Below are 27,703 nucleotides of genomic sequence, written 5' to 3' on the forward strand. Positions count from 1 at the left end.
TGCAAGTCCAAGCATGAAATGGCTCTCACCTTGCTTCTGGCTGCAGCAGCACCTTCCCACAGCTTCCATCATCCCTTCAGCAGGGCTGTCTACGGCTGCAAAAAGGTTTTGCTGCCAATAATGCTATTTTCTGAGGGAACATGTACTAAGTGTTTCACAATTAATAAATATAATAAGTAATATTCTATTCTTAGGCCAAAACCCCCAGCTCATGACCTAGCGGCACTGTCAGGAAGATCGTGTGTCCCGTAGAGCTCAGTTAAGAAGTTGCCTGATCATCACTGCAGAAATTGGCCTTGCTCTTTGTAAGGCTAATTCACATTTCAAACCCACTTTTTGTGGCTGATACTTTCTCCATCTCCAACTGATAACAGCCAAATGTATACCTTCTGCAGCGTTTTTGAATGCTTGTATTTAAAAGGAGTTTTCGTTCCGTGTCTTCCCGTGTGGAAGAGCTTATTTTAGGGTTTTATTTTCACACTTTATCCATGCTAAATACATTTTAAATTACTTCTTTAAACTTATTTGCCCAAAGTTTTAAAGTTAGGACACTTTATTCTTCAATCACAGTCCACACAGAAAGCAGGTTATACAATGCCAGTGCACATTTTTATTACAATGAAGAGGGAAGTTAATGAGTGACAATTACTACAGTTTCATAGATGCTTTTGCAGATGCAATAAGCCAGCTGAGGATCAAAGGTTGCACAGAGAGACCCGAATAAACGTGACAGACGAGGCACAGCACAACGGCCGCTGCGGTGGTCCGGGGCAGTGACCGAGTTGTGCTTCCCTCCCGTCCCCGGGTCAGAGCCTTACAGGCACCCCCCAGCTGCAGGTGAGCAGGCAGGTCCGTACCGAGCCCCACCGAGCATCTCACCCACAGAAAACTCAGTGAAGATTATTGCAGTGAGAGGCTTAAATAGCTCACGAGCAAGAAATCTGATTTGGGCCAATAGCTACTAAACCAGTGCTGTCGTCTTCAGCTTTACAACTAAAAAAATAGTAACTTGCCAGAAGTGGGCACTCCTGCCCTCCAGATTCAACCCTGTTTGATTCTTCCACAGACTTGCTCTCTGGGTTTTGCCAGAAATCCCTATTTGAGCCTGGGAAAGATATTGGCAGAGGACAGAAATTCTCCTTGCAAATGCTTCATCAGCTGAAGCAATCTCCTTTTCTCATCTTTACTATGCTCAGACACCGTAAGGCCTTATAACATCATCACGTACTTTTCAGAAAGGCATTCTGCTCTTGTGAAAGGTTTTCCTTTTAAATCTGCCATTAAAAACACTAAAATGTGGCACTAGCTTGAGATTAACTAGCTTGAGAAAGAAAAACGGGACTGATTAAAACAAGGTATTTAAAAAAACCAGCAAACCCACAACCCTTTTTCTTATTTAAAACAGGAAAACTAGGTTTTAAGATACTACAAAGTTCAAGAGTACAAAAATATGTACCTTTTAGAAATACCCAAGTCTACGATCATATAAAATAAGTATCAACTTAATATAAAAATCTTCATAAAAATATGGCCACCTATATTTAACCAAGTCCTCAAACCTGTCCTACGCTGATATAAAGGCTTTGCTGAGAAGTTTAGTTATGTCTAAGCAGCTATTTTATAGATTAACTTTGTAATAGGTAAAACCAAGATTAAATACTGCTGCTGTTAGAGAAATTCCAGCTTGAGAAGGGACGAGAACATCAGGGGTCACAGGATAATGGTTGCCTCATGCCACATTATGGCAAAAGCCTAACTGCAGAAAATTAATATGAAAGTAAATAGTATTTCCGCATCCCAAAGAGCAGCTTGAAATAATTCACAAGGTCCTTGCATTTAAATGTTATAAAGCTTTATATCTGTGCTCAAACTTCCAGGGTGCCGCCTCACTCCTGTGCCAAGTGCCGGCACACGACACCTTGCCACGAACCTCACGTTAGAGAGGAGACAGCGTGCTTTTGTCAGCCCTTACAGGAGGTGAAGCACGGCTAACTTATTGATAGAGGATAAAAACCAGTCTACCAGGTCTGATACGTTATGTGGCCAAGAAGGGCATGCACAGCCAATAAACAGAAAAATAGAAGGTATTATACTTTTTTTTCAAACTATGTAGTGTTTGTAAAACAGTAGTAGCACAACTCTAAGCTCTACATTTGAGTTTCCATCCCAACTAGCTTTGCTGAACTTTAAAAAAATACATACATAACCCGTAGGATTTGAAAAACAAAACACTGTCGTTGTTGGCTTTATTTGTTTGTTCTGAAAAAACTTGTGGTCCCAAATTAGTCCTTTTGCATTTTTAACAGCTGCAGGTGGACATCTCCGGTACAGAACATCAGCTTTTTGCAAGCATCAAATCCTCTTTAAATTTGTAAATGGTACAAAGGTTTTTTGCAGAGGCTTTTGAAACTGCAGTGTGCTTTCTCTGGAGGTACTGAACAACGTGGTATATATTCAAAGGAGAAATTAAATGCTTTGAAAGAAAACCCCAAAAGATCTAAAGAACTGCTTATGCCAATGTACCGTGAAAAACGTGAAAGCTAAACCTGCATGGCACGTTTGGATAAGGTCACTGACTTGCTAAAGCCCGCGTTTCTTTTGAAAGCGGGCATGGCCCATGAGAAGGTCAGCAAGCAGAGTCCTTACTCGGTGTTAAAGGCTTCCCCCATCCCCAAAGACACTGAACATTCACGAAGCCTGTGGGTTTCAGTGGGCTTTATGAAAAAGCATCAGCTTTTACGGGGACAAGTGGATCAGACATGGATCCCAGGTCCTGGGAAAAGTGAGTGCATCAAAAGATACTCTGATATCTTGTTTAAAAAACACGTCCTTACAGTGAAGTCTGTGTCTGCTTTGCTACAACTAAATTCTGATCCCACTTAGTCTATCAGGCTTTGGCTGCAGATTTCAAAGGAGGCCGGGATCTTTCCTTTAGGGGCTCATGCTGAGATTTTCAAAGACAGACACCCAGCTCCCCTTCATCCAGTCAATACACACAGTGAGAAAAACAACCAGCATGACATTTGCTATCTTTTTTTTCCCCTTTAAGCAGCTTTCATTGAGTACCTGACTCACTGGAGGCGTAGCTGTATTATTCCTAAGGCTCATTTCTAGCCTAATCCTCGAATCGTGTTTAGCACAGGCAGGTCCCTGTTTCTCAACAGGGACTGTATTTGCTGACAAACCCCAGGTATCAGGACACTGAATTGCAGAGTAAAAGTCCTATGGGAGCAGACAGCGTCTGCTCAGTAAACTATGTGTTTGGGTACAGTAGCACAGGGGATAACTATGGTGCAGTAGCATTGACTGTTGGGTTTTGTTCGCTTTCCTCTGGCAGAAAATGCATTTTGAGAAGATCTTGTTCTTCTTTCAGCCCCTCTGAGAGCGTGCATTGTTCTTCACAAGGGTGTTACCAGAATTCTAGGACTCTCCTTTGAATTCCTAATGCCAGTGGTTTGTTGCCCGTTCCTGAAACTGAAAGCAAGTAAAAGACTGAAAAGCTAGAGAACATTTTACAGGGTGTTATCAGACACTTCTCCCTCCTAATTAGCACCGCTAAAATAACCATGTTACTAATACAAACATCAGAACAAAATCCGAGTGCTCTGTAAAATAAACGTGCCTTTCCAGACGGCAGAAGCGGTGCAGCTTGGAACTTGGAACAGCAGAACAACACTTGGAACCTGAATGTAATTCAGTGACTGTAATTCAGTTACTTCAGTCTGTTTATGCAAGAAGCCTGCGAAGGGGATCTTCACAGATTTGTGGATTGCATCTGGTTTGACTCCAGGATTTCTAGCTACGGTTTGTCAACTGCAAAGCTGAAAAGCCATAGGTCAGACATATGAGAAGTCCCTAATTGTGCTAAAGAGCAGTATGCCCTTCTCAAGAAACCTGGCCCGAGAAGTCTTCTTATTCTGGAAGCATAATATCATCTCCTTATAGAGACCAGGAATGAGGACATGCAATTCCAGCTTCTTCAAGAGCAAATTCTGTTCCAGCACCAATTCTCACTAAGCTGGATGGAAGCTACGCAGCTGCAATTTGCCTGATTCTGTTTCCCTCTGCTGCTCCCAAGAGCTTTCCTCCCACGATAGGAACTCGCAAACGCTCGCCGTCTCCACCGCACCAGCACTATAATGTACGCGCACGGATTTCAGCGGAGGTGTTTGCTCAGGGTACCCTAAATAGCAACGGCGGTGGGGCAAGAGAACCTTTGCTGCTTATAGCTGAACAAAATAAACCAGGAGAAAAGCTGTCCTGGCGTGTCTCTAGCCTCCCAAATGCAACAGGCTAGAATACTGAAATCCTGTGTTTAATCTGGAGTAGTGCCTAATGAACTTACACCAAGAGTGAAGTGTTTTGTAATGTAAATCATCCCACAAAATGAATAGTTTAAATGAAGAATTAAGGTGAGTGGATGGTGTCAAAGGATGGAAAGTGTTGGGAGATAATGAAGCAACAGTCTCAGGGTAATGTGAAGGTCAGCCTTGATTTGCGAGTGCCCACTTTCACCTGTCTCAGGTTCAGAGATTCTGCAGAAACTGCATAATGTCAATGTCTGTCAAATTAACAACCCAAGGAAAGAAATAACCTAAAGGGCACTTTGAAAGCTGTGATGTTTTGCAGTGGCTCTGCTGAAACACGTTTACTGATTGTGAAAAGGGACTATGCAGAAAGAGGTCCTGAATTCCTGTGAAGCACAGGGTGAATGACAGCCGCCTTACCATTTCACCTTCAGCATTTGCTCAAAGCTCTCAGGCAGAGAATTGCCGTAGCTCTCCGGGAGAAACAGGGTGAGGATCCCGATCAGCACAGTCAGGCTTCCCATCAGGATATATGGCAGGAATCTGTCGTAGGCACCTGGCAGAACACAGGACATGACAACAGTACTTAACATACACAATCAATGAACTCGTGTAAAATTTATATTCCAGACATCGCTGTAACACAGAATTAGTTTGGAATAGTCTTCATAAATACCAAAGGTGAATCCAAAACTGAGTTACATCTGTCATCTGCCAGCAAACAAAGGGGTTTTTCAATTTTAAAGCTACAGTGTGTGCTCTGGGATGGTTAACGCCTATCTATCATCAATTTCATGCCATCCCGTGTGTTTATGTAGCGGCTAATAGGGGGGTTTTGTACATTTTCAACTGGGATAGCCAACATCTTTGCAAGGTAGCAGCTCTGGTGGGATCGCTGCTGGAGTCTTCAGTACTCCACTGTCATCTGGAGCCAAATCCTCAGTTAAATAATTCAATGTGAGGGAATAAAAATGCTCATAAGCAATAAAAATGCGCATAAGCATTCATCAGCCGCCTGGGATTGTGCATCCTGCTGATTTTGTGCAAGAGAAGGGAAAAGACTGACGGCAGCTGAACAGACCAGTTTCAGACTAACGGGCCATTAACGGGGGAATCCTTAAATACCTTCCTTGTTGCAAGGGCTTCCCATGACAGACAAGAGGCTCTGACCTTGGTCTACTCTGAATATTATTTTGGCCTAGAAGGCAGCGGCCCCTGCCAGCAGCCTGAAGGTAGTGCACAAATGTCTGGGCAAGAATGCAAGATCTTCAAATCACAATAGCACAGCAATGAAAAGGGCTTTCAGGAAAGGGATTAGCTAGGGAGTAAAGTACTTAAGGTAAAGTACTAAACTGGACTTGACAGCTTTATTTTTTGGTTGGCATAGAGCAGTATGCTTTATAACATATGGAAGAAACTAGGACTAAAGTGAAGACCCCTGGGTGTTTCACATAGAGCCAAAGTTTGTGATTTGATCTCTTCTGTGTTCATGAGCTAGATGAACTGCAAGGTCCTAATTTAGCTGTAGCAAATAGCAGCAGCTGACGAGTTTCTCTGAAAACCTCCTAAAATACAGGAAACTATTCTGATGACTGGAACAAGATTTTTTAAAGGTTGAGCCTACGGAAACCTGGGAGAAAAAAAAAACCAGTAGTAAAAAACTTTATCCTGTCTACATCTCTCTATTCCTGTTACCTGTGCTGCAACGGAGACTGAAGACCCTAAGGAGCATCACAGTCCTACTTTACAGCCCCTTCTACTTTACATTTGCACTGTATGAGTATGAAATAAAGACATGTATTTTCATCATTTTTAGTACAGCGTGTTACAGTCACACGGGAATGTAACGGTGAGACAACACAGGTGAGCTGCAGGTCTCCTCTGCCCTTTCCTGGCACGGTGAAGCAGCATTAACCCGTTAGCAGTACACCAGCGATGCTCCAGAGTCAGGAGGCACGCTTGGTTTGCATCAAAGGTCTCAGCAGAAAGCAAAATTTGTCAGCTGCAGGGGATTGCTGGATTGGGTCCAGTCATGGCAGAAGGAAATAAATCATGTGCGAGTGAAAAACAGGAGATTGAGCACTGGACTGAGCAGGTACTTCCACCCTTAATCCCCTCTCTGTCACCCTTTCCTGCCTGCAGCATGAGGATCACTGCTGTGTACCTTTTAAATTAAAAAAAAAAATCAATTAGTATTTGCACAGCACTCAGAACGTGATGGTAATAAGTGTCAAAAAAAAAAAGCCTATGAGGAAATCAGTAATTCCACTTACAGACCAAGGCATGAACAATAAGAAAAAGCAAAATGAGCCCCAAGGTGCCTGTCTTATAACCCCCCAGAAAAAGGTCACTTCACAAAGGTCACAATTAAATACACACTTATGCTGCTTAATCTGCATGGGTTTTCCCATGGATTGCTTTAGAGAGCACAAATTCAGGGGATGTTTGGATGCCTGCCTGGTTCATCTGCTCCTGACATACCTGTCTCGGGATGCGCATGAAGAGTACAAGGCAATGAGCTTCCTCCTGGTGCTAACTTGCTGGATTGCTTCTTGTCACACTCTGCTGGGAAACTAACTGGCGTCCCAGGGGTAATGCCCATTGCCAAGATGTGACCCATTATCAGCCCAACCACTCCGCTCGCCCTGTTTATAAACACTATCTTTGTCTTGGACCGGCTCGGACCCGCTCCGGTGCCGTACAAACGGTCCTTGGCCTCAATAAGGGACAGAAGTGCCTTATTCTTCTGTGAAACCCAAAGAGCTCCGCTTTATATCTACAGTGTTTGACAGCGAACTTAGACCCAACGTGAGAGAAGGGACTTAATAAATGAAGGGGCTTAAAGCTAAGCCCGCACTGCAGAAGCTCCCGTAACGTTTCTGGGCAGTTGTGTAGCCGCAAGGCAGGAAACAAAAGATGTCTCACCCAGGTAAACGAAGTAAGGAGCAATGATGCTGCCCAGCCTGGAAGCCGTGGAAGTAGCTCCGACCGCCATATTTCGCACTAGCGTTGGGTACAGCTCCACGTTGTAGACGTAAAGCATTGAAAACGCAGCCGTGATGCCAAATTTTCCAAGCATCACCAGGCCAACAGACAGGACGTTTAAATCTGGAGGAGGAAAAAAAAAATAAAATCAAGGCAAATAAACAACACCCTGTGCTTATTACTTGTGTTCCTTCTACATCCCAAAGATCATATCGCTGTTTTTTTCCTAGTGGTCATGAGTTTGGGTTGTTTTTGTTTAAATTATACCACGTATTAGCCCCATACTTAGATGACTCAGCTCCAAACTTAACCTGAGCATCTACATTATGCTCAGGGGGATTTTTGTACTTCTCAGATTTTGGTCCTCTCCCAGTAAAACAACATTCTTGAAATGGAACAAAATTCTGGATTATACAAGAATGAAGCACGAGCGTAAATCCGCCCCTTTTTTCACAAAAACCTGCGGAGATTTTCACACAGCGAAATCTGGAAGACTTGCAGGGATTTCTTGCCTCTGTGCACAACCAGATAAATCACGGTACATTTTTGGCTCTCATTTTACATGCTGGTTCCCCTGGACTATAAAAAGCTCAGTAATTTGACACAATAAATGAGAGCCGTGCATGACTCAGCATACACATATACCTATCAAAAACCCACAGGTGCAGGTGATCAGCACAAACTGGTGGTTTCCAGTAATTTTACAGAACTATTAGAGAGCACCATAAAATATTTCTAACATTTTATATACTTAAGTCATGTATTGAGTCTTGTACCTGCCGGAACCAGCTGAATGAAGAGGATAACGCCTCCCCCTAAAAACAAGGTGCCAGATAAGGAGTAGCGCCGAGGGAAGGAGCGGAGGAGAAGCCAGGCAATCACGTAAGCTGGAACTTCAATAACAGCCGAGAGGAAACAGTTGATGTAGGCATTTCCGTGCCAGTTTGGAGTGCTGAGGGACAGGCCAAAGTAACCAACTGATGTGAAAAACCTGAGAAAAGCAACAAAACCAAATGATTCCAGGTGGTCTCCGAGCGCCTCCAGTGCTGCCTCAGATGTCGTTACAAAAATAGGATGTCGCAACGCATCGCCACAGGCATCGTGGCTTAAAAAAAAATCTCAGTGGCAACCCCATCTTTCTAATTCTGTCATCCCTTCCAGTGATCATATCCACAGCGGCTTGAAGAGACCTCTGATTGCTCTGGCCTTCCTGCAATATACTATACCGGGTAAAAGGCTTTGTGGAAGTCGTTCACAAAGGCTTTTCACTGCAATGGACTCATTAACGGCACAAGGAAATAACTCTTGAAAGGTTCCCATGCCAACTATGTTCCTACTTGTAGCCAACTCCAGTGACAGGATCTCCCACCCTCAGCAGTTCCGTGACATCTTATTTAATCTTCATGAGAGAGCTGGATGTTCGGGTTTCAAATCTCAAGAGTGCCCCACTATGGCACCAGTGTGCTAGCCAGTTCCTTTCTGCTGGGGGAAATAAGTACAGAAAAGGGTCCCGGTTTGTCTATATGGTATTATTGGGTCCTCATTCCTTGCGGCTGCCCAGGCAGGGACCAGGCTCTCACTGAGATGGGCACTGCACAGAAACAGAACAAAAACGCTGGCCATGGGTCTGGTTCTTGTTATGTTACTGAGTTGCTGCCTCTGCTTCAAGAAGGACATTTCTCTTCAAACAGAGATTATAGAGGTGGGAGCTTCATAAAAAAAAACACACCAAAAACCAAACAAAAAGCAACAAAATTTAAAATACATAAGTTATTACATATCGTTTCCTAACTATTTTACATCTGAGTCGAGGCTACTGTCTCCATACTCTTGTGTATTAAAGCAGTGCGGGTGCAAGGCCGTTGAGGGCCATGTACTGGCCAAGGACCACGTGTAGATGGGCTCCGAGGCTGAGATTTATTATCTAAAACTGTGGCTTGTGCCCTCAAATCAAAAACTGTTCTATTGCCTGGGTACTTTAGGAATACACATTTCCTTACCACAAAAGTAATGACATAATAGTAATAGTTGCAATGTTTCGGGTTCGAAATAGGTCCAGAAGGATAGCCTTCTGCTGCTGCTGAGGCTTCGAATCCTCCATCTGAAGGAAAAAGGAAAACAAAACCAAAAAAATTCCCACACACCTAAGAGCAAACCAACCTCTGCACACGCACAAGTTTGGGCAGTTATGAAGTTACGACTATCGGGGATAACTAGCCAGCCCAAGGGCCACTTCTGCACCAGGGAAGGCGGTCCTTAGTTGTACTCGTGGTAGTTTCCAGCTTTTTGTTAAAAAAAAAAAAAAGGTAGCACCGAGACCACCGCACCGTGCTGACTAATTAAAAAGAAGTATCAGCCAACAAGAAAGACGCATTAACATTTCCTTAAGGATCTAACACAGTACTTCCAGGAGTAACCTCGTTATCAAAAGCATTTTTCTGTGCACTGTGACTCATCTCTCTTCTGGTTCAACCTTCACAAACGATGTGAAATAAATGCAGAAAATCACCCAGTTTTGCTGCCCGCCTGCTGGCACCCTGCCAGAGAGGGGGACGGATGCCAGACCTCGGCGTGGTGGCCAGGGCGCATCACGGAGGCATCTAGCACCCGAGATCGGAGATGGAGGGTCCAGTTTGAGGCTTGGAGCACAGGAATGTTCTGGATGGCGTGAGGGTGCCCTCCTGCCTGCTCCGAGAGCCCTCGCCGGGGCAAAACCAGTGCCTGTGGCCGGGCTTCCCCGCAAGCCCAAAGAGTGAACCCCCTTGGCCCTCCCTATGGGGCTAGCCAGGAGTTTTTCTTTCATAGGAAGAGAGGATCGTTTCTGAAGAGTATCTTTCTAACAACATTTGAAAAATACTTCCAACGGAGGACTTCACATGCAAACATCATCCTCAGGCTTTTGCGGCCAGATGCTTTGCACACAAGCTTCCCACGAAGTGAATGAAGGACAGCTGAGCTGACGCTTGGTCTCAAAAATACGCAGCAGCAATGAAAAGCAAACTCACGTGCTGGAGCCTGAAAAAGTCACGTACGAAAGACATCCGAACTCTGGCTGTGAAGTAAGGGAAGTGGTTTTCCATGGTTTCTGTAGGATGAGCTTCCTATACCTGAAACGTGCACCTCAGTTTACACCAGAACATACGCTTGGAAAAGAGATCTTCCGCAGCTCAGCCAAAATGTAAGCGTGACATTCAACAGATGGATCCTGCCCCCAGGAGGCGTAGCACGCAGCATTTCTCTCCTACAGATACTGCAAAGGAGCGCGCGGTGCTTTGCTTTCTGCTCTAACAGGAGGCATCAGGAGGCATAAAACGCAGGTGCTAGCATAACGCAATAAAGTAAGAGCTGACGTACGGACACGCGGTCATTGCTGACGCAAGGCTGGAAGCGGTGCTCGTTTCTTTGCACAAGAAAAATGGATGTGCCTCTTCAGCAGGGCTTGCTGGGGGACTAGGTTTGTGCTACGCTTTCTCCTTAATACAGGAAAAACGCAGGCCTGAACAAGAGCTTAATGTTCTTCACTGCCTTCGCTACCATCACGGTTTTCAAGTGCCCTTGTAGCACTCGGGTGCTTTGGCTGGTTTGTGCAACCCGAGGAGTCCCTCAGGGCTCCGTGCAGCCCTGGCACACGTGGGTGCCTGTTTAAGGTCCCCTGCACAGCCCCCCCCTGTGAAGGGCTGCTGTTAAACTGCAAATCACTAATGTCGCACCAAGTTGAAATGGGGACAAACGCGTCTTCCTTAGGTCTTCTCAGTGCCCAAAGGATGAAGCAATCTGGGTCACCCTTGCTCTGAAAACCACAACCAACCACTGCTGAGGAAGAGAATTTTACTGTAAAAAAACCCCAAACAACTAACCCCCCGCCTCTGGCTTCTCATTTTGTACTCACTAACCCAGCACTTACCTCACACCAACAGTCACCGCCAGCCTCTAAGAGCTGCTGGTGCAAACTGTTTCTCTGCTGGCATTTCCCAACAAGTCAACTGGCCAAAGTGGGGAAACTGCCGGCGAGGTGAAGTACCAGGCCATGTGAAACGTACCTCTGCGGTGTTGAAAAGCACGTCTGGGGGTGTAATGCCATTTATTTTCGCAGCCTTTTGGATAATAACTTCTGCCTCCTTGTATCTTCCCTGGGAGATCAGCCACCGAGGGGATTCAGGAATGATCCTGCAATAAGTTTTAGAATAAATGACTCGACATTTTCACAAAAGTAAAATGTTATTAAGAACACATGTATCGTTTTTAAGAGTTATGCTCTCCTCTCATAGATTGCTTGCAGCGGAAGACAGTCAGCACAGAAGCATGTGGGCAATGTAATTCATGGATTTGTCCCACTGGGATCAGTGGAAGAATTCAAATATATGGGATGTGTTTATTCTCGTGCTGAAGTAGATGCACGCTTGGGCCCTTGTCCTGGGCGGTTGTTTTTTAAGGAATAACCGATGCCCACAAGAAGAAAACAGATGTGACCAGACAGGCAGCAGAGATGGGGGTAGCTTAACCAGCGTCGAGCAAAAATATTCTTAGGAAACTGCACGCGATGTGGAAATGCTTTAAATAAGCACGAGGTATATTTAAAGGCTCTGTGTGACAGGAATCTTATATACAAACCTCACAATTTTACCACAGCTCTGAGGCAGGCTCTCCCAGGCAGAGGACAGTGGCAGTGTCCCCTTGCAGAGTTGATGACATTTTCTAATAGATTCCAGGCACGTGTTGAGTGAATTAACACCAAACACAGGACAGAAATGTCTCACCTTTCCTTAACTAAATCCTTTGATCTAAACAGATGCTACCTTCCTCCCTTTGACCAGCAGCATTTTTTCCTCTCCTTGGGAAAAAAGCAGGTCAGACACTCCTTTTCTGATGAACTCCCTGCAGGACTGACCCAAAGCCATGTCAACTGGTTCGAGCGTCAGATGATTTATATCGGATCGTTCAACCACTAACGTGACTTTCTGTGACGTGAGCTGCCTCCACTGCTCTTCTTTGTGGGCAAGCTGAGGAACACAAGACTGCAGAGACGATGCTGGCAACCTTCTGGAGAGTTTGGAAGAGGAACGAATAAAAGAGTAACCACGTCACGGAGCAGTGGGATGTGCAAGTCACATCGCCTGGGGAAGCAGTGGGTCCAGATGCCCAAATGCCAGCTAATACCAACCTGCCTCGGCACAGCTTTGCCAGTGTACCTTGATCCCCATCACCACCACATTAGCCCCAGACTGGAAGTGCCACCCGTGGAAGTTTTTGGTGAGCTTTACGATGTATGCTCTTGAAAAGCATGGAAAGTCCCACCAAATACATTTCAAAGCAGGACTCTGAAGCCGTGCCTTGGGAACAAATTTAATGTGCCTCATGGTGCCTGTTCTATAGCAGACATCTGGGAGGCTTCCACCCAAAACCACCCTCCCCAAGGAGCAGCTGCTTGGTGCAGAGGGAAATGCCGCTGTGTTGAAGGAGTTTGAAGCATTTCAAGTTAAATAAGCAAATTAACCCTTAAACAGAATCAGACTATCTTTAACGGTTGGACAGTTGGACTTGATGATCCTAGAGGTCCTTTCCAACCTAAATGATTCTATGATTTTAAAGTCAAACAATAGCAGAGGTGGAGCTAAAAACCATTTTAAAGGTTTGGTTTGAAGGATGAGATTAAAAAAACCCCAAACCAAAACCATCAGCAGAGACTTCTGACAAGACTGAGATCTGCAGGAGGTCTTTTAGACTATAGAAGAGTGGGTCTAAATCACTTAATTGTGATAAAGACGTTAATCTCAGCGGTACAACTGTTTCAAGATAATAGGAGGAAAGGAGTTCCCCAGATGAGACTAATATGAAAGGAAGGAACTCTTTTTGTTGTAAATTATCCTTATTTTAAGAGTCTAAGTGATAACCTTGCCTTTCCCTTCCTATTTTCTAAACAGCTATCTCTTCAGAAAACAAGAGATGACCAAGGCAGCAACGGAACAAAGGTATCTGCCCTTCTTCAATGCTTCTGTCCAGCTGAGAAGAGCAGGGAGTTCTCCTGAGCTGTTCTGTCAGTCCCCCAGGGCAGAGCATCCATGGGCAAGTGAGGGTGCGCCCAGATGCCCACCCGTGCATTAGAGCAGGGGTGGGTGAGTGCAACGGAAAGATGAGAGAAAACATGGGCTCAGCCACTAAGAAGACAGCGTGGGATGGCTCGGAGGGGCAAGCTAAGGAAGAGCCAGCCTTTGGCTTAGCCAGAGTTAATATGGGCTGAAGGAGCTCACAAATCAAAGTCCTGCTCCAGCAGCCAAAGCAAAGCCTGGCAGAGCCCACAGCTCCCGGCATGCAGCGCCTGTGGGAGAGGGCTGGCCAGGCGAGCGCTGCCAGCATGAACTGCTTAATGACACGGAGTGCAATAACCTGCTGCGTGCCAAATGAGCGGGCTGAGCCTTTCACTGAGGTTTTAGTGCCAATCAGCAGGGGAATGAGCATTTACAAATGGGTTAAAGTAAAAAGCAAGGAAGAAAAGTTAGAGTGAATCAGCCAGCGGTACTACAGGGGTAAACCTAGAGGTGGTTAACCGTGTCAGAGTTAGGAGTCAAATACAGAATTCCCAAGCTGCTCTGGGAAGCTGGTGAAAAAGTGGGTTCAAGCACACGGCCAGCACCACCGAGGCTCTGCACGTAGTTAACTTGACTTAAAACCGGCAAAAAAACCCCAAACAAAAAATCCCCCCAACTCCCGCCTGAAGGCAAAGCCTCCTCACATGGCAAAGAGGAAAAAAGAAAAAAACCCAAGCGGAGAAACGGGACGCCCCGACACTCTGCCATTACCCAGCACCCGGGGCGGGAGAGCATCAGGTGGGGAGGGGAGGTGGGGAGCGCGGCCTCGCGGCGCGGGGGCACTCACCACCAGAGCGGGATGCAGAACAGCCCCGGGACAGTGAGCGCCAGCAGCAGCATCCGCCAGTCTCTGATGAAGTAAGCAAACAGTGGCAGCAACATGTAGCCAATTGCAAAAAATATGCAAACTCCTAATGTAGAGAATATAATACGAACTGATTTGCCAAGAATTTCTGTTCCTGTTTAAAACAAGGGAGGTTGGATTAGCATTTTAACTCTTTCTTTTCAATCATGACTAAATACTTTACTGCATTTACAAAAAAATAAGCTAAACAATCTTAGAAAAGAGCGGTTTCTCTTATCGTACTTAAAGAGACACTGTCAAGGAGCAATGGTCCAAGAGATGATCATCATCACACTGCTATTAATCTGGTGGGAGGTTCCTCCAGATTTTTTTGTGCATCTCCCCTGGGGCTGCCACTGAAGCACCCGTGAGACCAGCACCATTTGGGCTCTTCCCGTGCCCCAGCAGTCTGGCAGAATCTGGTACAAAACCATTTTCAATGCTAAACATAGTTGTAACAGCAACATTTATGCAGCTTCTATGTTATTACCATCAGTATTTGCTCACAGATCTAGCAGAGGATTCAGAGACCCACAGTTCAGTGAGTTCTCCTCTATTACAAAGGCTGGCAAAGTAAAAGAGAAACAGAAAAGTGTCCTTTTAACGAAGTCTTCTTGTCCACATCTGCCGGGAGTTTACATGAGTTGGGAACAGAAAATGAAGGCTACCATGTGGAAACACACAGTGAAACACGAACCCTCTGTGCTTTCCTCCAAGGACACGAAGATGAAGGAATCCCAGTACCGGCTGATGGAGCGCCCGGTGCGGCTCCCACCCGCGGTCAGAGGTGCGTGTAAAGGCATGAAGCCGCCGCGGTACCGGCAGTACCGCAGGGACGGGACCGAGCCTGCTGATCAGCTAGTGCATACCCGCAAACAGGCTGAGCTTCCAGCGGAAGAGTTTGTGTCACATTTTTGGTCCTCTGTGTCAGCCTAGGAAGGCGCACCTGGACAGTTAAAGCAGCTCGGCTGACGGGCAGTAACTCGAATGGGTGTTCAAAGCCCAAATGATGCTTGGCGCTGCAGTACTTCCCACAGCAGTGAGTCCCATACGTTCCAACTGCATTCAACAGCTCATAATGCCCTCTCCTCATGGGAAGGACTGAGCAGAGAGGATTTCGGTTATCTCCATCAGCCTCATTTCCAAAATACTGAGCTCCGTGTCTGTACACTAACACCCCAGTCAAACTATTGAACTGGAAGACTTGTGAGGAACCGGGGGAGCTTCCCTCCTCCCTGGTCCTTCTCCCTGCCTGGCAAATCTGCTTCTGTCCGACCCAGCGGTTTGTGGGACGGCAGAGAAGACCTGGGCTGCCGTGCTTCCCACACCAGCGACAGCAGCGGTCACCCGCAGCATGGCACGGACCCACCCGGTACAGAAAAGCTGCTGGGATTATCCGGGACCTTCAGATGAAGGAGCAACTTCTGTTTGCTTTGATTAATGCATTGTCTGAGACAGATAAAGGCTGGCGTGGGGAATGGCTGGCAGACTTTCAGGAGCCTTCCTGACGTGCTCAGCTAGGACATAGCCTGCTCCCCCGCTTAGCTCGCCTGGGATATAAGGTGTGGTTCATTGCTGAGCACTTCTGGAGGACAGCGGGTCTGTGGACGGCAGACTGACACAGGATGGAAGGATGTAAATTTACAGTGAGGTGGGAACAAATCTCACATTTATTTTTTGGAACAGAAGGCTGTAGGACACAACCTAGGGGTGTCCCCTACAAGGGAAGATCCCATCTTCTAATAACGCTACTGCACCAGTAGCCAGGCAGCAGTCACTGAGAGCATCCTACAACCAATGCTCAGCCTAGTACCATCCTAATATCTAGTAATAAAAATTGAGACTGTTGTAAGCCTTCAAGAGCACCTGATTTCTTTTCCAATAAAATACCTAGCCACTGCTTAATAAAATCCACGGACGCCCTCAGGTCCACCTCACTTCTCACTGAGCTCTCAGCCCTGGGTCTACAGAGCCCTCCTCTCCATCAGGAGCCCCACAAGTGCCACAACTCCCACAGTTTGGTCTGGACTCGGTTAAAAAGCAAATGACACTGAGCAAGCAGGAGGGTGTCAGGAAGTTTGGAGAGTGTATGTTGGTTAGGTAACGTGGTAAGACCTCCAACATTTAAGCGGCTGACAGCTCACTTAGGAAGCTAATGTCTAAGTTTAGATTAATGCCACCCTTAGTAACAGCCTCAAGGGTGCCGGGGGAACGGCCAGCACAGCGAGCGCCCAGGGCACCTGCCTCTCCACTCCCAGGGAGTCATCGCTGCTGCAACAACGCTACAGAAGACAGAATGGCAGGAGAGAGAACACAAGGGGTGAAGTGCCCTCTAACTGCAGCCGTGCAATCAAACAAACCTGACGTTGCTTCAGGAGACCCGGTCCTACCCCTCAGCAGTGGGGATGTTTGGCCAGTGGGGTGCTCTGGACGCCCCCACGGCTTTGCCCATGCCAAACGCTGAGGCAGCATCCCGATCTGCAGCCGGCACTGCCCCACATTCCTGGGGGAGCTGCGGAGCTAAACTCCTGCCTGATCACATCCCACACCCCCATCAGAGATCCTCATGATACCCAAATCCCACGTGCTTCCGAGAGGATTCTGAGCCAAGCCAGTGCTCCTGACCCAGCGCCGTACCTCCCAGCCTTCCCACGGCAGGCGTTCGCTCCGGCTCCATCAGCTCCGCACAAGAGTTAACTACCAGGTCGGAGGGAGCAGTGGCGATGGCAATGGCAAGGGATCTCCCTGCTGACAGCCTGACCTACTTAATCCTCCCTCTGCCACTCGCAGCAGTGACTCATGGCATCATGTCCCCTGTGTCCCCTCCATAGCACAGATTTCATATCATGCTCTATTTTTTCCCCCATTAAAGCCTCATGGGGTAGGAAAAAACGAGCATTAACTGTTATTATACGGTTTTAATTTAGACTAGCTCATGTTACGATCTACAAATTGTAATTCTGACACCACTGGCTTGAAAGCTGACATAAACGTACACATGCATATTTTAAAGACAGCTCTTGCAAATCCCAGCTCCTTCTCGAGACCTGCGTCAGTCACCCCAGTAATTCACCCCTGCAGTTGCCTTTCCTGAAAACCCCCTGACTAGCGAGAGACTCTGCGGGGTCCCCTTCCCCACGGGGTACCCCTTTCCCCACAGGGTCCCCCCTTCCTTCCCCACGGGGTCCCCAGGCAGCGACTGGAGCTGTGCAGCCTCCCCATGGCCACTGGCTCTTTCCTCCTACGCTCCCTGGAGAAAACAAACCAAACCTTGGCCTCTAAAATTAGGGACTTCATCATTAACCTTGGCACTGAAACTGGTGACTTTATGGCTAAGGGGGCTCTGACACCCACCCAGCTCCTCCGCTCCGGTCCCGCCACGCGTTGGCTTTGCCTGGAAACGCTGGTTTGCTCCAAGGCTCTGCACCCCAGTATGCACCGACCCCTCTGCAAAGGAGCGGAGGGGCAGGGAGGAACCCGAATGCCTTCCCTGTCTCAGACCTGCTGCTTCTGATAACAACCCCTGAACGCTTCTCAGAACCTCTTCTCCAAAGAGGAGGGAAACGAATGTTTATTTAGAGGTTGCCTGCTCTCATCTTTTTCTTGAAACCCGTAGAAAGTGTAGGTTTGATGAATCCAAGAGCAAAAAAAATGAAGTCATACTGGCCTAAATTAGGAATTGTACCAGTGAGGATTTACCGCTGTTTAAATGATGCGGGTTCAGAGGAAAATAAAATAAATAACAGTACATTAAGCAAGCATTTAATCTAATGCAGACATATTCATACCTAGTATGAAGGCCACCACGTAGTTAGAGATCTGTCCCATCCCCACTATGAGAAAGAGCACTGTGAACATCTCCCAGCTGGTAGAGAAGATCTGCAGGAAGCTGAAGCCAGTCTGCACGGCCATCGTCAAGAAAAGGATGTTCTTCCTGCCAAACCTTTTGCAAAAGATAAAGCGAGATTATTATTGAAATGGCATTTATTTACGGAGCAGGGCTCAGTAAGAGAGCACAAGGGAGCACGAATATCCAACCTCAAGTGATGCAGCTTAAAACAACTTAAGTTTCAGGCATTTAAAAAAATTTTATCATTTTCATAAACACTAAAAAAAACCACCACAGTAAGTAACATCTCCAAGACCCAGGAAATAAACCGAGAAGAAAAATTAAGAGCAGAAACTTCAGGGAGCCATTAGACAGGGACTAAAGAGATGAGACAGCAAGAGAGACACCCGAAGATTGCAAGCCATGCAGCCTACGGGCATCTACGCATTGCAACGCCGGTACACTGCGAACCTGCTAAACAGCTTTATCAACTGGTTTCAGCCTCTCTGAGCTGCCATACATAGCACACCCTTTCTCTCACCCACTTGTCTGCATTAGAAGTACGTAGCATTTTCTTACGGGAAGGTAAGAGCAAGCTTACGTACGGGTTTGCGCACCCACGTGCTGACCCGGGGCACGCTGCCCTCCGCGCGGCTGCGGCGCGGGCTGCATCGCCGGCTGCCTGCAGCAGCCCTTGGCTTAGGAAAGGTTTCTGCAGCAGTGCAGGGGACACGGCTCGGGGACAGGCTCAGAACATACCCCTTTACTGCCAAACCGGTAAAAAAAAAAATTAAAAATTCACCGAATAGCTCATGCTAGGAGGTGACCCGGCCGTCGGGCAGGCTGACCGCCAGGGCACGCACGCTTTCTTAGATGCTCCCAGTGGGCACATGGCCCCAGCGGGATTTAGTGATTTAGGGATTATCTCATCTCCCTTTCAAACATTAACACCGACTGACTTCTGCACCGGGGGTAGGAGTCAGGAGACCAAATTCAGATCACATGGAATTTAACGGTGGAGGCTTTAGGATTCAGACTCCCATGGAGTTTTGAAACCCCTCTGCTAAACACCCAGAGAAGTGCTGAAACTGTTATGAATTCCTCACTAACAGGCAGCAGTGGAAGCAGTATTTGTGACCCTGCCATAATGAGAAGGAAAAAAAAAAGGCTAAGGGACGTATAAGGAGGGAAGCAGAGACTCACAGAAGGAGCACATATTATGCGCTTGTCATTTGTAAGGCCAGAACGTCAATACGGCCGAGATAATTGTCAAATGCCTGTAATTTTTTCCTGATGTTTTGCATCTCCTTAGATGGTATGACATGACTGCTACCCATCTACAGGTTGTCTCTTCATCTTCCTCTTGAATATGCTTACTTCATTTCCAGCAAACCACCTCTTCTATGCAGAGCTTCCAAAGGACAAGTTTTTATCCTGCGGCTCTAAGAACGGACTGTCAGTTAATGTGTGACAAAGAACAACATCTTTTAAACTACAAAAAGGGCCAGATAAAGAGACAAACGCAGTCGTGAAGTGAAAACCACCACATGAATCTGCAAAGCAGCTGCATGAGCTCCGTGTGGAGATCAGTCGTTGGTCTCCTGAAGTGCCCAAGAGGCAGGAATCCTGTGCCTGGGGTAGATCAAGGTTGGGATTTTTGAAGAAGCCAGGCCAGTTACCTCATTTTGATCAAACCTCCGAGAATTGGAAATTTAACTCCTTTACGCCTCTTAAAAACAAACGCACCAGCCGTGACACCAGGTCTGACCTGCCCTGCGCACGGGTGTTACCTGTCTGAGAGCTGCCCCGAGACGAAGGAGCCGATGAGGACCCCCACGAAGAAGAGGGAGGTGGTCAGCGGGGCTTTCCAGTCGTCCTCACACACCAGGTTCCACTGCAAGAGAAGGGCCCGCGCTCAGACACAGCCGCAACGCTGCGTCGAGCCTCATCCAGGCGCAGGGGCTACTGCCGGAGACACACACATTTCCGTGTGATTTCATCTAGTTTCCCCACACCCGCATTTCCACCCATCGCTGGCACCAGCGCAGCTTTCACAGCGAAGGTCACTGCCAGAACGCCCTGCTTAAAGCACAAAACCCCAGGGAAAACTCTTACCTCCCCAGGCAAGCCCCTTCAGGCCGAAACAGCAGCCGTCTGATGGGACCCCATCACCTCTGAAGTGGGCGAGCGGCCAGCAATGCCAAACCTGATGGGCAGTCAGTGCGTGCAGCCTGGGGGCTGCCCTGGCTCTGCTTCCAGCACAACCTCCCCACCACACGCCTGTCAGACCCCCCAACACCCAGGACCTGGGCCCCCCCGGCCCGAGATGCTCCCCAGCAGAAAAGCAGAGCGATGGAGACGGGTGGGAGACTCTCCCATCCCTGGCTGGGGACGGTTTCCAGTTTACCTGATCTCTTCCAGCACAAAAACTGCTGCATTTCTCTAATTTCTGGGTTCAACAAGACATATGCAAGAAGATGCACAGAATAAAATCACTTCTCCTACGCTGACGTTGTTTCGAAGTTCCTTTCCATCCCTACAACCTGCAGCGCTGACTCACTGCCCGTCGCTCAGCCTCACGACCAGACCCAGCTGGGACTGGAGGCTTAGGACAGGAGCCAGCGTGGAAACTTCCACCTAAAGCCACTTGTAACCCCAGACAAGGTTTAGAAAAATAAAAACAGCACCACGAGTCTCCGTCCACTGAAGTTACAGCTGAGTGTGTTTCTGCCACGGCTTGCTCCCATCCCAGTGACTAATCTCCCGGTTAAGGGATGCCTGCCAGGAGTGCTTATGGATAGACTTCAAACACGTCAGTCTCAGATTAGATAATTCTACCAGAAAAATAAGCTAATTAGACCACAGATCAAAGTATAGCATAATTTTAATAACTAGCCATGCTATCAGAGAGTGGGGACATCGCCCACACCAGCCTGTGCCCAGGGAACGGATGGGCTGAGCGGTCTCGGCAAGCGGTGGCCAAGCCCAGGCAAAGGCAGGGGTGGTGGAGCAGAAACCTCCCCTCTGGGCTGCTCAGTCTCCTCAGCTCAGCTACAGGCAACAAAAAGGAGCAATTCTTGCATTACAAAGAGAGCCAGATGCCATCTGACAGCACTGCCAGTCCTGCCAAAACCAAACCTAGCAGCTGATGGCTCGGCGGCTGGGCTTCGTTTCCGTTGCTGCTGCAGAAGAAGAAGCAGAAGTAAACCCCAAAGCAAGGGGGGATGTGGCGTGGTACGACGCAGTTTGCTCTGAACTATAGTTTAGGAAAGAGAAGCAATCAATGCCTATTTCTAAACAGAGTGAAGGGACGCTGCCAGCGGTGGGGAGCCGGGTACCTCTGCCCTTCTGCCCAGCTTGTGAAGTAACGCCAGCTACGGGACAAAAAGAGATGAATTGAGCTTCAAAACGCAGCTCACGCCTCTTCCCGAGAAACACACAGTCTTTAACACGGGAATATGGAGATTTGAGGACTGAAACACCCGTCCAATACTTAAATCTGATCAATAACAAAAAGAAACCTACAGCAGCCGTTTCTGTAAAGTGTTTTCTCCTCCCTGCCGGGAAGGGAGAGGTGGCGAGGCGTGGGCCCATCTGGGCACGCACCTGTGCTTTTCTTCGCTGTGCTTGCTATGGTGGATGGGAGCGTGTGGGTCAGCCCGGCTGCGATATGTTCAAGGATGCTAGTCCTGAAAAATACGTATAAGGATCCATTTGACGCATCAAAGAAAACTGAGATTTCTGTAAAGAACCTGGTGGAAATCACGCACCATATTTAAAACGAAGCGAAATTCAGCATCAGGAAACATGGCGTTAAAGGCAAGAGTTTCTTTACGAAGCGCAAGCAGGGAAGAAGGAAAGGCAGCAGAGGGGCTGCTTCTGCAAGCGGTGGGAGCTGTGGGAGCTCCACGGCAGCCGGGCTCGCCGGGGCCCCACACCACGGAGGCGTTTTCCCACAGCCTCCTGCACCTCCCTCCCCCCTCTCCGGGAAAGCTGGTGACTAACGAGGTGGCACAATTTGCAGCCGATACAGCCCCTTATTAACCATCTGGGTGCTGAGCACCCCGCTCTAGGGCTGCCAGCGCAGTGCCTGCTCCCGGACCTTCAGACTTCAGTCCCTTGAGGTTAAGGGTCAGCGCTTCTAAAATGCCTCCACTGTGCCAAAGGCACTTTGGCTGCAAAATAAATCCAGCTAAATAATAACTTGCCCGTGAAACCGAGTTGCTTCCTGTGGTGCCAAATGCCTCCTACCCAGCTGTTTGCTCTACCTTTTCGATGACTTACTGCACAGACAGCAAAAATTCATTACACAGCGTTGAGTCTTTAAACTCCAGCGGGAGCTGGCTGGCTGGAGAGGGGTCGGCGTCTACAGAAACTCGCTGTATTTGACCACAAAACACACAAACACATCAAATCCACCCGACTCCAAGTATACCTGAAGCTGCTGAGTGAAAAACACTGCCTCTTTTAGATGCAATACCACACGCAGCACGTGGGACCTGGGCGATGATCTATGCAGCCCTATTCTATGGGAACACATCGTCTTCTACCAAAACGCCAGCCTCCCCTCCCCAAAGGCTCAGACGGAGGCTCAAGCCCTAGTGCTGCCCAGTGGTCAAGCAGGCGTCGACATGGTAAGATTTCACGCGTGCTTGAATTCATAGGGCTTTAAGGTGTTCATTGCACACTGACTCCTCTCAAGCGGTACTTGGGGGAAAAAATGAAACTTAACTTATTTGACCTCTTCCTCAGAGGCTGCATCCATCACAGCCGGCACCGAGCACACCGTGGGCACGGGAGCTACACCCCGGCCACAGCTAATCTACCTACAGCTACAACTTCCTCCTGTGCTGTCTGTAATGGCATGATTATTCATTAACTAGAAAATAAGTAATTCTGTAATGTCCCTGGCTAAGCACACTGGAGAGCAAAGTTCATGTAAGCTTCCAAGCAAGTGCTTTGAACGCTAGGAGTAAGAGCTGCTCAAGAACACTGTTAAATCACTTTATTACCATCAAATCCCTCCAACCCTTTCCCACAAGCTCCCAGATACGGCTCCTGGAAGAGCCAGTTCTGTCAGGCACTACCAGCAGGAATGCTATGGATGGAGAAGCTTTCTGAAAAACTGCTGCAGAAGGTGCCTGGGCTGCCCAAAGTGACCCTGCCGCCGGAGTTCTCAACCAGAAATCACTAATTAACCATCCTGAGTATCAGCCCGTTCACATCAGAGAAGAACACGCTAGCAGAGCCTCATGTAAATGGCCGAGGCCATAAACCAGGGGAAGTCCGACCTTGTTTCTAAGAGTAAATCTGAAGACAAACAGCTCAAGAGGTATTTAAAAAAATCTTCAGCAGCAGGGTGAGCATCACCCTCCGTGCTGCTCCCCTGGGCACCAAGTCCAGCCACGAGACCGGCTCCGCTCAGCGCACGAGTGATGAGCACAGACACCTCCACGCCCAAGCACAGGGCAGGCTACCAGGTTTGGGTAGGGCTGCTCGCTGCTGCTGGAAAAAGCCATAAGGGAACAGAAAAATCCTTCAGACGCCTTCAAACCACAGCAGTTCATCTCCAGCTTCTCACCTCTGCCAGTCCCAAAAGCTGCTGGTTTCTGCCTTCCCTGGGAAGTCACCGCCAGGGCAGGGACAGGGGGGCTGAGCAGGGTAACACAGGTGAGAAGCCCAGCAAAGCCTCCAGCACTCGCTCTGCCCTTCGCAGGGGTCTTGTGGCGGTGCCTGGGGTACGTGCCATGCCCTGGTAGTGGCGAGCAGCCCAGCGAGCGTGGCCCCAGGGAGCGGTGCTGGAAGGCAACCTGGCTCAAGGGAATTAACTGGATGCTAACGCCTCGCTCCGGAGAGCAAAACCGGTGCTTGTGCTTGAACCTCTAATTATGGTCAGATCTCAGCACCGTTATCCGGAATTGAAGCAGAAGTAGGTTAAGTTCCATACCCAAAAACACCCCAACATAACAAAAATACATATGTTAACATTTAGATTAATTTCAAAGCACAGATGGTAGAAAGCAGGATGGGGTGGCGAGAGGAAAACAGCCCCGGTTTGGAGCCATGACCTGCTAAATTGGCTCAAGCCCCCTTGTGCAAGCACAGGTGGCACCGGCCCGGTGCAGCGGCCACCTGGTTAGGCAGAAAACAAGGTTTATGTTGGGACAACTCAAGGAGGTGCAGCAGACGGGGAGGCTGCACCCCGGTGCCTGCCAGGGTGCCTGGCTGAGCCCCACAAAGCAAAAGGAAGCCCTGGAGCCTCCTCGACTCACCCAGACCACACCTAATCCCTCACTTGCTCATCGTTAACACTTACAGACTCACTCTTATCACCCTGGCCTGATGATCACCTTTTTCACCTGTGCTGGAAACACATTCACTTTTCTGCCATAACCTCCATTTTAAGACCAAGCAGATGACTGAGTCTAGGATCCTCTGCTCCCAGGGTTTAGCATGTCCTCACAGACCAAGAAACGCTGGTGCTGAGCCGGCATCTCCCAGCCTGCTCCCTTCCAGCAGCAATGATAATTGGACTTGATGCAACTGCACAAATAAAATAAAACCTCCAGTGTTTAATCCTGTACCATCAAGTTTTGTTCCTCAACTGAGTTCTTGAACTGAAGAGTTTTTTTGGTGGAGATTTCCTGATGGCATGTCCTGGCTTGTCCTTCCTAATATGGAGCAAAATGTTGGGTACAAAAATAATCATCTCAAGTTTAACTGAGCTGCTTCTTCTCAGGGTTTCATCAGTGCCTGTTTTCCTTGTTTTAAAAACCAAATTCTATATTTTTTCCAAATGTCCATGACGACTTTAAAACAAAACAAGTATCCTCTTCCATCTGGCTTACAGATGGGAACCTGGCACTTGACTTCCATCTCTGAACGTGCTATTGCCTCCCTGGCGTGCCCCAGGCCCCGTGGCAAACCCCACTGCTGCATCCCACCCAACCTGGCACGGAAGGCTCTTGACTGGCATCTGCCAACACAAGTTGTTTGCTGCTCGTTGAGGAAGAACACGATTTCTCCTCCTTTTGCTTCATTTACCTTCTCCCTCAGAGCAACTGCTAACTCCAAACCACAGATTACGAGTTCGTGGCTGCCCTGGGATAATCCAGCCTCCTGGCAGCGATCGCTGTGCCACAGCCTGTGCCAGCGGTGGCTACCAGGCGCCTGCCACACGGCCGTGCCAGCCCAGGGTTACAGCCGGGCACGGCTGCGTGCAGCATGTGGGCTGCAGCCGGGCTGCCGCTACAGCTCACCCGCGGCCAGGAGCAGGACGAGCTTCCCAAGCACACCCTGCCTTGATTTGGTGCCGTGAGGGCTCCCCAGCAACCGAACGCGACTGCCAGCACGAATGGCAAGAGCCACGCGTGCACAGGGGTGTCACGAGCGCTGATGGGCTTTGTGTCAGGCACGCAAGAGGCTGGCATTCCCCTGCCCGCATCCTGCCCTCCCCTAGCCTGGAGCTGCTCCCCGCTCACCTCCCTCCCCCCATGCTTCAGCGCGGCTGAGCCCATGCCTGCACATCCCTGGCACAGACCCTGGCCGTGTCCCTGCGACCCAGACCCTGGCCGTGCCCCCTCATCCCCAGGGCACAGACCCACAGCCACGTGCCTCTCGGTCAGGACCTTCCCTGTCCGTGCCCCTGTGCAACAACCTTTGGTGGCAGATGCTGCTGCTGAGTCACGGCGACCCGAGAGGAGGGCCGGGGACCCGAGAGGAGGGCCAGACACCCGCTCCCCACCACGCCATGCACCCCGAGCACGAGCGGGGCATCCCGCAGCTACCCGGGCCGCGCTGCTTGGCCACACGACGGCGGTGCTGCCAGCTGCCAAACCCAAACACCGGTGGCACGAGGATGAGCCCGTTATTCCTTTACTCCACTAACACAACACAAAAGAGCAGCAGCACCCCTGCAGCTTTAGGGGAATTGTGTTTTCCTGCTCTACCAGAGCTCCGCGCTCCCCGCTGGTGTGGACAGACAGAGCATCCATGTGGCGACACCGCAGCACGGCCAGAAAACCAAACAAGCGCTTAGTGGCCCATCACCATTGATGTTCCCACAAGACACCCTATAGAAATGATGCCATTGTACAGTCTTAAAACCGAGCTGGCAGCTTGGCCGCAACCCCGGGGGCCGGGCTCATGCCCGATTCCATGAGCCGGCAACGCCGCAGATTGCGGGCAGCTCCCGCGACACCTGCCTCGCACCAACTCCCCTAACCCAGCGTCGACGGCCACCAACGCCACCGGCGTGGCTGGCAGTGCTGGCGCGGGGCGCGGGGCCCAGCAAGGGCCCGCCGCCGCTCTAAACCCAGCCAGGCTGATGGAGAGCATCGACGTCCCCATCCACAGCAAGACTGGGAACAAGCGATTCCATCGGATGGAAAGTTTACCGGCGCGGTCAGCGTGCCGGCAGAAGGAAACTACCGGGCTTCTATTTTCAGCCTTTGCCTCCCCGTCCACAGAAAAATGCTCTCCAAACAAAACAAGCTGAAGTTTCAATAGCAAACACAGCCGAGATAATAAGGACGGGCGGCTTCTCCGGGGGCCGTTCACCCCACGTACCCTCTCCCCGTAGCATCGCGTCCACCGGACCCATTCCCACAGGCACTGGAGCCGCTGGTCGCGGCTCCCCCCGTTCATCCCCCTCCCCAAGGGCAGGGCGACCCTTCCCAAGGCAGAACGACCCCCTCTCCCAAAGGCGAAACGACCCCCTCCCCCAAAAGCGGAACGACCCTCCTAAGGCAGAACGACCCCGCCCCGAGCCCTGGCACAGCCCTGCCGGGCACAGCCTCCCCCGGGGGGCACCGACTCGGGGCCGGGGGTGGGGGGAAGGGATGCCTCGCCGCCCCCCGCACCTCGGTGACGATGGTGGAGCGGTAGACATCGCGGCTGTACTCCCAGCCGTCCAGGCACGGCTCCAGCTCCACCGAGCCCAGCTCCACGTCGGAGCCGGGCCGCAGCCCCAGCGCCGAGAAGTTGGCGAGGGCGGCCAGGCGGTAGCGGCGGCAGCGGCTCGGCGCCGCCCGCCCGTCCCGCAGCTCCAGCGGGATGCTGGCGTTGCGCCACTCGCCGCTCAGGTTGGCCCCGCGGGGCACGGCGCACCGGTGCTCGGGGGTGCCGGCCAGGAAGACGGCCGACATCCCGTTGAAGCCGTTGGGGACGATGCTGGCGCTGAGGAGGAAGAAGACGAGGCGCTGGAAGCGGCCCCACTCGCCCAGGAAGGCGGTGGCCGCATCGTAGTCGCGCATGGCGGGGTGCGGATCTCCCGCGGCGCCCCGCGGACGCTCCCGCGCGCCGGCCCCGCCCCGCCCCGGCCCCCCCCCCCCCCCGCGGAGGCGGCGCGTCCCCGCGGCCCGGCCCGGTGCGGGGTGGGGGGGGGGAGCGGGGGGGGGCCGGCGGTGCCTTCCCTGCAGCATCCCCCGGGGAGGGGGGACACGCACAGCCCCGCACCCACCTGTGCCCCGCGGCCGGCTCCGGGATTTCCCCCATTTCCGCCCCCCCTTTTTTTTTTTTGCACCGAGCCCCGCCCCACCCCCCGCAGCCCCGAATCCAGCCCCTTCAGGAACCCAAACCAATTTCCCCCCCTCTAATGCCGCCGCACCAGGGACACATATCATTGCACAACGCGTCCTGCAAGAGCTGGGCA

The 27,703-nt window shown here is 49.8% G+C and overlaps 1 protein-coding gene across 1 annotated transcript; it reads right to left on the bottom strand.

Moving 5' to 3' along the window:
- Positions 1-516: 516 nt before the first annotated feature.
- Positions 517-27,368, bottom strand: LOC104049698 (solute carrier family 22 member 4). Its single transcript, XM_064458279.1, has 10 exons — positions 26,913-27,368; positions 19,842-19,945; positions 18,011-18,165; positions 14,166-14,337; positions 11,333-11,459; positions 9,293-9,393; positions 8,069-8,283; positions 7,233-7,415; positions 4,728-4,863; positions 517-3,474 (listed from the first exon to the last, which is right to left on the bottom strand). Exons 1-10 carry the CDS (start codon positions 27,303-27,305, stop codon positions 3,399-3,401), a joined length of 1,662 nt encoding a protein of 553 aa, XP_064314349.1. The 5' UTR covers positions 27,306-27,368; the 3' UTR covers positions 517-3,398.
- Between the last annotated feature and the right edge of the window lie 335 nt (positions 27,369-27,703).

The sequence above is a fragment of the Phalacrocorax carbo genome, chromosome 8, assembly GCF_963921805.1.
Source record: "Phalacrocorax carbo chromosome 8, bPhaCar2.1, whole genome shotgun sequence".
NCBI lineage: Eukaryota > Metazoa > Chordata > Aves > Suliformes > Phalacrocoracidae > Phalacrocorax > Phalacrocorax carbo.